Raw genomic sequence first — 12,677 nt, forward strand, 5'->3', positions numbered from 1 at the left:
TGTCCTGTCTGGATTCTTTTGATTTTATACTATTTTTTCCTCTAATTTGTCTTTCTTCTCAAGCTTTCTTGAAGGAAAAAAACCCAAAACCTTGAAAATCTGCCCCAGAGTAAATAGTTTGGTATTTGTGTATTTCAGAAGATCTAAAAGCCCCTATGCGCTGGGCACTTGAAACTACCTGACAATCACACTTCTGGAGAAATACCAAAATCAGCAGTCTGACTCACAAACTAGGAGAAACATAAATCTTACAAAGATATCTCTATCTGTCTGTAAACATTATGTGGTCCTTCCTCTTGCTTCACAACCAGTTTAGACTAGAATTTCCTCCTATCACAGCTTCTATTATGAATTTAACTAGTTTTGGTCCGGATTTTGGTTTTGCTCTTTATTAAAAGAACCTTTGAGTCAATTTTCTTAAAAAGATCCACAAGAAAGGACACAAACTACTAATAATTACCAAATATTCCAACAAGTTGCAAAATTAACCAACAACTGCAACGGTCTCTGAACACGTTAATCTCTTTTGTCTGCCATTTACTTCTGTCACTTCAGAATGCTACCAAGGACTCTCAGATCCCTAAAGAGCAATCCTAACGTGTACACAGTTCCTCTAAAACAGGTAAGAGATTTTTGGCTCACAGGTTCCCATTTTTCCACAGTTAAGCACAAACACTTGTTGTAGAACTGAAGGAGGAAGAGAGGGCAAGAGGAGTTTGTTTGCTTCTTTGTTGTGGGGATTTTTTTAAGGGATTGGGTGATGCATAAGGAAAAAAATTAAAGCCATTTTTCTTGTATAATACTATACTCTTGGTTCAGTCTGAGCTCAGCTTACACCATCAGAAAGATAATATCGTTAGAAAAATAATTGTGATAGTCACACTTACAATCAATCACTAATGAAAAGTCCCATATTCTAATTTTACATCACCTAAAATGATTTCCCAGTGGAAAACAAACAAAAAACCATTATTTCATTCAACTCTCTTCAATTCAGTCTCTTCATTCAACTAAGTAAACAGTAAAATTGACATTGGACAAAAACTTGAACCACTGAACGAAACCACCAGTACCCACACTCACAATCGTTTTCTTGAACTAATCATGGTGCAGGAGTACCTCATGGGCATTAAATAAGGCATTTCCAAAGCCTTAACCACATTCCGAAACAAATTCTAAACAAGTGGATAAAATCAGTCTATTGCCAAAACATTCCATAGAAGATGACACCACATGCAATAAGACTAATATTAGAATCCTCTATTAGGATATTAGACCTGTTGTCACTAAAAATCCCATTCCTTACCCTCAATTTCAATAGCTGTTATTATTTTTAGTGTACTGGAACTTCTACATGTGAAATTTGCATCTTCCAAGATTAGAGGTAATTCTATTTTTTTTTTAAACAAAGAGTAAAAACAGAAGTACCATACCTTATTTCAGTTAAAGACAGACTGTTAGTCCTAGCAGCCCAGAAGTTTGAAGTCTTTCAAACTTGAAGATAGCTAGTACCTACTATCACAAACAAGAAAAAGGTGGAAAGGCTAGTGCAATGTTAGAACCCTCGGTTTGGCTCCAAAAGATATGGGCACAGTTCCTCACTTAACCTTTGCAAGTGACAGGAGAGGAAAAGGGAATTAGGAAATACGTGTTTCTTCAAATGATGATGTCATGTAACATCTACACCCACCAATTAGTTACCTGCAAAATAAGAACACATTCCTTCTACTTCCCCAGATTTTCTGAAAATAAAATACTTTAATTGTTGAAAGGCTCTCAAAATACTATGGCAGCATGAATGAGTCATACAGGCAATATGGAGGAGGAGGTGTCATTTGCAGCAGAACATAAAACCAAGGGAGTAGCACAGGTAAAAGCACTGAAGGCTTGGAATCTTAGGGAAAAAATCAAGCTTGAAGAAGCCTCTTTTCGCTGTGTCCTGAGATGGAGGTTCCACAGGCTCCCTGGAGTGTCTGTTTCAGTGCTTAACCACAGTAACTGCAGTTCTTTGTATCTAGTCTGAAATCTATCACTACAAGTTGGGAATGTTGCTTCACTTATTTTCCCTGTTTCTGAGAGAACCATGGCTTCGTCTTTTCTGCAACCATGTGCTCATGAGCGACAGTGATTCGTCTCAGAATATCTTCTCCCAGGTAGAACAAATCTAGCTCTATCAGCCTCTTCTCAAACAGCATAATTATGGTAGCAGAAGTCTGATTCACTTTGTGTCTATTATAAACATGCCGCCCAAAATGGGGAACGTATGGTCTCATAAGCGTACACAAGAGTATTGCTCCAAGCCAAGCGTATGCAAGCAGAGCACAGGCAAGACAAAACTGTCTACCCAACTCTCTGTGACTAACCAAAAAGTTTCCCTGGCCAGAATAAAAGGATGGAGCCTAGGAATGGATCACTTAACTGCTCATACTCCTCACTACTACTCATAAGGAAAGGATTGCACAGTTTTTGCTCAGCAACATCATGGTTTATAGAAATATGAAATCTCTTAGCCTCCTCTGAGCTTTTCACCAGCAAGTACTCAAACTGCTACTCATACAAGGAGAGAGAGATCCTTAAATCAGACTCCTGTTAGCAACAAAACAAACAAAGGTAAATAAAGCTACCATTTTGTTTGTATAGTTTTGGTGGGGTTTTGTTTAAACTTGAAACCAAGCCTACAGTAAAAAGATTGACATTTGCACTTGGCAACTAATGCCAGAGGTAAAGTATTATGCATGGATTTAATGATTTCTCTGTACTTCCGTTTGTTTTAAGTATCACTGGTCTTGCACTCTACATTTAAAATCTAAAATCTTTTACCTGGATCAGATTCTTCCTAGGTGGGGCTGGTAAATTGCAGACTACTAGTAATTATCATAAAGACTAAGAAAGCTTTGCATACTTGGTGTGGCAAGTCAGATCAGAGATAATTGCATGACAGAAGCCTGTGGCTGCTTTGAACAGTGTCTTCCTTTTGGCCCTTTAAAAACTAAGCTTAAGGCTTCAAAACAATTGGCTGCATTTATTATCTTCTTTCTTACCACTCAGCATATACATGCAAAATCTCTGCATTTATAAGCACTTTACTATTTACATGATTCAGAAAGTTAAGTGGAACAGTCTAATGCTGCTGACTGAATTTTAAAACAGTAGATAGACTATATTGCTACTGATCTACAAGCAAAAGTAATTTTCAACATCTTATACATTTCTACTGGGAGGAGAAAAAAATTGAGAGTTAGAGATAGTAAGACACAGGGAGAAAGAATTCTGAAAATTAATTTCAAAATCAAAACCACAGTGTTCAATAAGTTTTTTAATTTTTCCATATTCTAGCTTTCTGTAAACAGGTCATTTTTGAGGGAAAATTATACTTTTACTTTATAAATACCATGCAACTCATACAACAAAAATAAAATCATTAGTATTACCTATATATCTATATATGCACATAAATAAAGGGCAGGTATGGATAAATATTAGGCATATACATATATATTTATATATATATATATATATATATATATATACATATATATATATATATATATATATATATATATATATATATATATATATATATATATATACATATATATTTATATATATATAAACACAGTATGCATAGAAACTTGCTGGCCTCTCACATATGTGTATACAATAGCTACACCCAGTTTTCCTAAGCCAAACCACTTTATGTCAGCTTTAAGCTGGGAACAAGACTTTGCAGTTATAAACCACTGAAATACAAGTTTATATTGAAAATGCTTAGGCACCCATATAACTATAATGATGTTAAAAGGCTCTGCCATAATTCTAATCATAGACTTTAAAAATATGCAGTTACTATTCTACAGTAGCATCAAAAAAGCCCCACCACCTTTCCAGTTTCAATGGCCAAAAGCCCTTTTAAGAATTCATGTGCCACACAGCAAAAGAAGCGATTTTTAAACTCCTAAAACAATATTCTTTATTCATCTCATAAAATTAAAAATCGTAACCACATGAAGTTGCATACTTGAAACATAGGTAAGGCCACATGTTCTTAAACATCCTTTTTTGTATTAATTTTGGTCAATAATGTCAGACTAGATGTCATCCCTTGTAATACTATCCCTTAAGAGATGCATCTTATGACAGGCAACTATTGTACCTTGTCTTCCAAAAGCACTGAGAAAGCTCTATGGAAAACTATCAGAAATGCAAAAGAAATCCTCCTGATACTGCAGAACACACATCTGGCTTCTCTGTCAAAACAGGACCCATTATGAGTTAACAGACCAACGAGGCACATAAATAAGGAAATACATTATGCCTGAAGTACTCTAAATCCTGTTTTGATACCAAAACAACTGGATGAAGGACAGTGATTGCTATCGTACCAAAGTATACTTCAGGCTTCAGCTAATATCAGCAAATATCTTCAACAACAGTTGGGAAGAAAGGGTTAAAACCAGAAAATTTGGTGAGAAGGAGGAAATAGTTTCTCTCAAAGCAACCTTGCAGGTAAGAATGCTACAACTGTTCCTGTTGTAAAACTCTGTTTATTATGCCTAGTGTTCATCCTCTACCTGTTTGGCGAAGTAGAATTCCCGTGTAGAGATAACACAGACATGCTTGAGCCTCCTGCTGGGAGAGAGTGAGATCATAAAAACACAACCTTGAAGTAAACTCCACATGCACAATATATATTGGGGCAGGCAGCAGGCTCCCCACTGTGCACTAGGGCAAACTAAGCCTAACAGAGCCTGTATTCCTGTGGGTCTCTGCCACATGTTGTTAGTGGATCAACTAAATAAATCTACTCTTTGCATTTCAGCTGTGACTTGGTGGTTGCTCTGATTACCTCTTTGTACCAATTCACACAACTTCTAAATGCCACTAAGTCCATATGCATGTGTTGTACAGTCACATACTCTGATTTACTGCTATCACAGGTAAGATCCAATTTTAATTTCACTGTATACTTACTTTTAGTTTTAAATTTTTTTACATGATTATTTCTGTGTGGATAACAAGAAGTGATATGTAAAAAATAAACTAAATGTTAAAGGATTACTCTTGCAAGTATTTTGTCAAAACAACTGGAAAAGTGCAAAAAAGTGAGTCTTCATTTGTATTGACTCAGAAAAGGCTTCTACAGTTGTATCAAATAGTAAAACACAGTTCTGCAAGACTGAACAATATTAAAGGTTTTACATTTAACTTTGACATTTGAATGTTTTCCAGTAGTCCTGGCTGATTTTCTATGGGCTTATCAGTTGTCATCATAACATTGCAGACATACAGAACAGACAAATGGTGACTACAGACCCACTGATCAAAGAGGCTGCTTCAGTCTTCTCCCTTTTCAATTTAAGAAGTTAACAGCCTTGGTGACACAGACTGGAAAGACTCAAGAGTTCTGTTGATATAATATTTTTTGAAGAAACAGATATTCTTTCTTCAAAGAAGAAAAGTGTATGTACCAAAGACAATTTTTTAACATGACAGGGGAAGAGTGAATAAGATCTTTATGAACAGGAATTGAAAGCTGGGTTGCTAAATTCTTTTTTAGTCAGCTATATAAGCTGACCTGATTTATGACTATTCTAAGCATGCTCATAATCAGAAACCATTTGGGTTTCAAGGGTGTCCAGCATAGTTGAAAATAGGGCCACTAAATGGAGCCTAAATAGAATTCAAATAACCTAACATTAGGATCCTGTTTTGAAAATGTCAGGATCTTGCTCAGAAGTTCTTTGCTTCCACTAGCTTTGCTGGGCAAAATTGTCTGTAAATATAGATAAACTAGGTTAGACCAGATGTCCATCTATTCCAAAGTCAATACTAGTATTAAGAGTTTAAGGAAAAACTAGGAGCATGGTATACACCAAAGGACACTTTCCTCATCACACTCTTCTAGATCCCAGCAACATGTGAAGTGCCTAGAAAGGTTATTTATACATAATACTTGGATAAGAACATTTCCTTGTGCTGGCACTTACTAAAAAACTAGTACATTAATACAAACAGAAAAAGCAGTAATCTTACTTAAAGTAATCTTATTTAAACAATGTGTGCTGGAAACAAAAAAAAACTTTAAAAACCATTGTCTCAAAAACAGAATTTCAACTGAATGCAAAGGCTTACAGTTCTCAGGGGAGTAAAATAAACACCAGCACATTTGTTATGAAGTGGAAAGCTGCTAAGCAGTTTCTACCACCACAGAAACACAAGAGATTGATGTGACTGTGAAAAAGCTAAAGCAGTTAAACGCTGCAAGAGAAGTCAAAGTCTCAAGTGCAGGCTCAGGTAGCACCAAAAGTTAGAGCTTTTATATTTGAAAGAATGTTTTTCCTCAGGGAATTAAAGAGAACAAGGAATTCAGAGAATCTTCAGGTTCTGAAAAAAGGAAAGGAAACTGAGTTGTAAGTCAGTGAGAACAGACGTCAAAACACTAGCCTTTCAAATGGAATCAAGGAAACTGGACTGGGAGTGTACTGATTTGAGGAGGCCAAACAATCAGCTAAATCACAGACTTTACTTCTCATCTAAAATCTTTCCTTTATCTCTGTTCATGTGAGTAAGTGCTGGCTCATATGAGAGCATCTCTAACTGGTAAATACCTCTGATATTTAAATGCCAATGGGGTAAACAGCTTCTCAGGAGGCACCATATCATCAAAAGCATCAAAACACAGTGCTACTTTTAATATCCTGATTTTAACCTCTTAGTCCTCTGAGTGCATAAATGATATACACCTTTCAGTGTAGTGTGTGGTGAGGGATCTCTTCCATGAACAACCTAATTAGAAGCTGTAGGGTCTTGTAGTCTGACACATTTCCCTACTCCTTTTTCTCCAATTCGCTCTCTTCTTCTAGTGAAAGCATTGAATCTCAGGCTTTTAAGCTATTTAAATTTGGCCCACAATGCTTTATGAATTTAATTTCTGAACAGTTCAACATAATATTACCAACAAAGATGTGTAGGCCACATTGTTCTTTTACTAGCATGAATTTATGAGAAGCTGTACAGAATCACTTAAAACAATTATTAAACAATATAAAACTAAAGTGTGCAAAACTAAATCCTCCAGCTTCAAAGATCTTAGGAAGCAAGAGGAAATGATTGTAATTATTTCCATACAGAAAAGCATAGCAAATTTAAAAACACAGGAAAACATGAACAGAAAACACAAGTCCAATGAATATGCTTTCAACTACAGTTTTGCTCATAATGCATCTGTCAGACTACAAGGAAAATGCAACTGACCCAGGGTAGCTGCCACTGAAATAGACAGTTCAAAACACCTCATTAGAAAATTCTGTGCAAGAACTATCATAATTTTATAACAATCTAAAATGCTGGGGAAACATCCCTCCTAAAAAAGAAGCATTCTGAGATGTGAAAAGCACAGTAAGTATAATCAACAGAGGAACAAAGAAAAGCACCAAATGCTATAAAAAAGCCCTAATACTTCAGGTAATTACTAAAATTCATGTCTTTTTCCTTTCCTGGTAGACAGGGGTCCAATTAGAGCTCTCATAACAACACCTTCTATGTGCTGGCATGCTGTATTATGTTTTTACTGATGCAGATGAACTAGAAGATAAAAAACTAAATACTACACCCAACTTTTTAACCCAAGGTAATTGCTAACTTTTTTTTTCTTTGTGTGGGTTTTGACATGGTTTTGCACACAACTTATTGTTAGTTTAAGCAATTTAGGCAATTATCATTGCATGCATAGGAATTAACCATTTAAGTAGCTTGCTGTATGAGTTAGATACATATTGGGAAAATCACATAAAACAAGAACAAATCAGCTATTATGAGTCACTTAATAATCTCCTGTCCAAATACAACTTGACATTTAAACACCTTAAATTAGTTAAGTTTTGAAAAATTGGGAAGTGTTTGGCTTGGTGCACTGTTAAATGACAGCCATCAGGAAGTATGCACACCCCTTCTTTCATCCTTGTTTTCAATTATATGGATTGCTTGGAACTGTCAGTAGTTACATGAAGCATAGGGGAATAAAAGCACAGGTTTTTTCTCATCTCACCTCCTTCACAAAGAAAACAGAATTACAGTATTCTGAACACGCAGTCTGGACTCAGATAATGACAGATGGTTTTGCAACAGAATTCCCTGCAGGTACCTCTTCCCTATAAATTCCGGAAAAGGTACATGCAGGGAAGGCACTAAAAATTTCCTAAAAAGTAATAGCATTTCAACAACTAAATCTTGAAGATTTCTCCTACTGTGTGTTGTAACTTTGGCCCATATGCAAAGCCTATCTGCTTTCTCTTTCATTTTGAACTATTTGTGTGTCTTGCCTTTCATGGTTCCACAGATCCCTGCTTTTATCTCACAGCTAAGTCAAATGGCTGGTTTCTTCCTCAATTATAGCAGGACCTGTGCCAACCCTTTAGTACCATGCCTTTGAAGTCACTGCCAAGCAGCAGCAAATTTCATATGGCTTCGAGAATATGGCACACAGTAAGTACCACACCTTATGCCAAGTCAAACCACCAGGCAAAGAACTGGAGAATTTGTCGTAGGTGCACAAACCAACTTGATGCTTTCACTGAGTGAAGAACTAGCAAAAAGTATCTAGAAAGCAACGAGCCCTAATGACAGAGGACAGTGACTGAATGCTAAAGTTTTAAATTTTCTAGATTTTAATGAAATAAAAAGACAAGTAAGCTTCTACTAAAAACTAAACAATATTGTTAATGTACCAACATAATTTTCTACTTTTAACTCAAAAGAGGATTGAAAGAGGAAATCTGTAAAAAAAAAATCTACAGCATGAAAGGGTCAGTCAAATCTGGCAAATCAGTAAAGGTTATAGGACTGGTGCCACACTTGGAATTTGGCGACTTGGACCAGGTTGTGAAACCTGGCCTCTGATGAGGTCCATCTGTCAGGAAGGGTAAGAACATCTTCAGTCCTAGGCTTGCCAGGTTTGTGAAGAGAGCTTTAAACTAAAGTTGCTGGGGAAGGGGAACATCAATCCACCCCATTCATATGATGCCCAGAGCCTGGAGAGAGGTCACAGGTCAGCACAAGGGTACCTGAAGGGCAGTACAAAGGAATTCCAGCCAGTAAGTGAGTTTCCTCAAGGGCCCAGCTTAAAAGCCTCTATACTAATGCATGTAGTATGGGCAATAAACATGGCCTGCAGAGCCATGATCTTACTGGCATCAGTGAAATTCCCACTGACTAGAAAAAGAAACACAACCCCCATTTTTAGAAAGTAGAGAAGGATGGCCTGGGGAGCTACAGGACAGTCAGCCTCTACTCAAGGTATGTAGCAAAAGCATGGAGCAGATCCTTCCGTAAACTACCTGAAGGCACATCAAAGATAAAGAGGTGATTGGTGACAGCCAACATGACAAATCTTGCCTGAGAATTTGGTGGCCTTCTAAGATGGGGTTACAACAGTGGTGGACAAGGGAAACAAAACTGATGTCATCTACTTGAATGCAAAGCATTGGACACTGTCCTGAACAACACCTTTGTCTCTGAACCGGAGAGACATGGATTTTGTGGAAGGACCACGCAGTGGATAAGGAGCTGGTTGAATGGTCACACTCAGAAGGGTTGCAGTGAATGGATCATTGTCCAAGTGGAGAGCAGTGACAAGTGGTATCCTCAGGGGTCAGTTATGGGACTGGCACTGTTCAATATCTTTTTAAGTGACACAGACAGTGGGATCAAGTGCATAAAGCCAGGTTTTGCTGGTGGCACTAATCTGAGTGGTATAGTAAAATTGCTAGAGAGAACAGCTTCCATTCAGAGGTACCTGGACAGGCTTGACAGCCTTCACAATTCCATGAAAACTTCATAATATAATCATTACTATTTGCCTTCAGCTTCTGAAGATAACAGTTTTGACTAGAAACTCATACATTGGAAACATTTAGGGAGAAACTCTTGATTTGGATTTTAACATACTCCTGTTTTAGCAAAATATAAGGCTAAAATCAATGCCAAAACAAAACAAGACAATGTCATCAAGTATTTATCTCAACAGAACCAACAAAAGAACTTCAGTAAAAATTGAGACCCACATTTCTAATAAGCTTATATTTTCCTTCCCTAAGCCCTGTTAAAACTAAAATTAAAGGTCACAAAGGATGCAAACAAACTTACTCACATGAAGTCTGAACAAGAGTTTTAAATTTGGTTTAGGAAAAATAGCACAGCAACTTTATATTGACAGCAACTTGACACTGTTAACTGTTAGCTGATAAGAAGGAGCCTAACAAAATACAGCAGATTGGATACTAAAAAATTTCTTTACCTAGCCATTCCCAGACTAGAAAAGTTGGAAGGAACTATCAGAACATCAAGCCTGGAAAAGGGGTGGGTACCCAGTGTGGCATAAGCAGCTGAGAGGCACTGAGGAATTAGCTGAAGCAAGTATTCTTCACAGCTTTCCATAAGGCACCAGGGAGCAAAGACTCGATAAGGAATGACTGCCTGCAACCTGGCAGCAGGATTTTGGAAACGGCAGGGATATTCCACATGACCACAGACTCCTTCATGCCATCTGACAATACAAAACAAAAGAAAACAATACTTAATTGTGATATCAGAAATGTGCACAACTGACTCTGCTAAGACAAGGATACTCTCTAAATATCAGAATGAAAGAATTAATTTTCATAGAACCAGCTCACTTGCATTCTCATCCTGTTCACACGTGCAGCCCTTTGAAACACTCACTACTGCATCGGAGTAGAACTTACAGCTAAAGAGAGAGATTGGTCACACCTTGTTTTTATAACAGATATGCATCAAAAGAATAAGTACTCAAAATATATGTAAAGAGAACTAATAAGAATACAGAAATATTTACTCAGAAAATTCCTATTCAAACTTGGTTATGAAAATAAAATTATATATATATTAAGATAACATTAACGTAAGTATTTTAGGTGCAATTACAATCTAATTCCAGGAAAGACTTTTTGCTGTTGTTGTTACTAAAATTCTCCCGAAATTTCAACTAAATTTTATTATTATTGTTATTAAGTAAAAAATCCCAGTAGATGACAATTCAGGCTTATCATGCTAGACATTCAATAATACCACATAAGGCTAACCTTACTTTATAGTACTTTTACAGAATATTTAGAGCTCCAGCTGGATGAAAGGAGGGATAAATCAAATCCTTTCTAAAAACTGAGTCATATACCTTCACAATAGGTTATCTGCCCAAATAGATTCTTATCTAAACAGAAATCAGCTTCATGTCTTCACCTGTTAGCCTATGTTCTCTACAGTGCACAGCCTCTCCTTGGTTTGAAACTTCAGCTTAAAAAATCTGGTTCTACTATGCCTCAACAGGCAAAGCACCTAGCATTGCCCAAAGCACTTAGGCCTCATGCTGACACAGAAAACAAAATGATGACATGTAGAAAGGGGTAAGATTTTGCTGAAGTATTAACACTTCAGCACCTTACATAAGTCTTTCTGTCGAAGAAGTGGACTCTAAGTCCTTTCATTGACTACATATGTAAAGAAATCACATCCATCACTACACAATTTTTTTTTCCTATGGGTGGTTTAATCTAGTATATTTCTGCTTGAAAACAATGTCACTTTGTATTTTATTATCAGAAGCATGAAAGCTAGCACAAATATCTCTTATAAAAATTGCAAATTTCTTATTAACCATAAAGAGACAAAAAGTTCCATTTAATATTTACTTTGATACAGCCTCCTTATGTCAAACTCACTGGCTCTTGGATACAAATAATGTAATTGTTATAAGTAATGTTGGTTTGGTTACCTGGTCTCACTGACTAAAATAAACAAAAATATCCGCTGTGCTAACTCCCAAATAAAGATTAACTGGATATAACTGTAAGAGCACATTTTTAAGGACACAGATTTTTATGTCCCAATTAGCTGGAAAACAACCTTGTACACACCTAGGGTCTCGTTTTGTCTATGTATAATAAACACCACATTTGCAAAGGATTTTTGGATTTTTTTTGTCAGCTTTTTTTTTCCCAAGACACATTCATTCTGTTTTTTCCACTGACACTAACTGCTGCATATGCATCACACTATGTGTCAATTAACTCATCCAATAACTATCACATAGATAAACTCATAACTATGACCATCATACTGATTAAAACTTCCACTAAATTTTTCTACAAAAAAATAAAAAAATATTTCCCTCTTCTCAGAAACTTTACAAAAACACCCAGAAACTTTCATTTGCTCTGTCTGAGCCAGATTAATCTTTTGCACCAAAATCAATAAATTCCTATCACCAAATGCACTATACTTTTGAGAGGAATACATCTAAAGTTTATTTTTGCAGAGTTTGTATTATAAACATAAAAGTAGCAAAGAAATAAACAGAAAGCAATTTCTAGAAGCTCATGAAAATTTTAAGTCCCTTAAAATTAGAACAGGCATTTCATATTGATCCTATTTATGTAGTATGAAAATTTCTATACTTAAGATTAATTAGCATTTTTAACCAAAATCAGCCAAGCTGCAAGCCATTAGAATGGTTCAATTTTAAATTTAAAAAAAAAAAATCCATATTAAGTTCTCAAGTTCTAAGATTTTAGTAGTTCCACTGTCTTAATGCTAACTAAGTATTATCCAGAACAGCTGTCAAAAAGAAGAGTATTTTTTCAACAAAGTTTCAAACTGAGTAA

General features: G+C 36.1%; 1 protein-coding gene across 6 annotated transcripts in view; it reads right to left on the minus strand.

The window, feature by feature from the left end:
• Positions 1–12,677, minus strand: part of AOPEP (aminopeptidase O (putative)) — a 190,006-nt gene that overhangs the window by 149,315 nt on the left and 28,014 nt on the right. For all 6 annotated transcript variants that reach the window (XM_056514251.1, XM_056514250.1, XM_056514249.1 and 3 more), the window contains exon 5: positions 10,295–10,543. In XM_056514251.1, the coding sequence (XP_056370226.1) occupies positions 10,295–10,543 (249 nt within the window). The remainder of the gene's footprint in view (positions 1–10,294; positions 10,544–12,677) is intronic.

Source organism: Oenanthe melanoleuca, chromosome Z (assembly GCF_029582105.1).
Source record: "Oenanthe melanoleuca isolate GR-GAL-2019-014 chromosome Z, OMel1.0, whole genome shotgun sequence".
NCBI classification, from domain to species: domain Eukaryota; kingdom Metazoa; phylum Chordata; class Aves; order Passeriformes; family Muscicapidae; genus Oenanthe; species Oenanthe melanoleuca.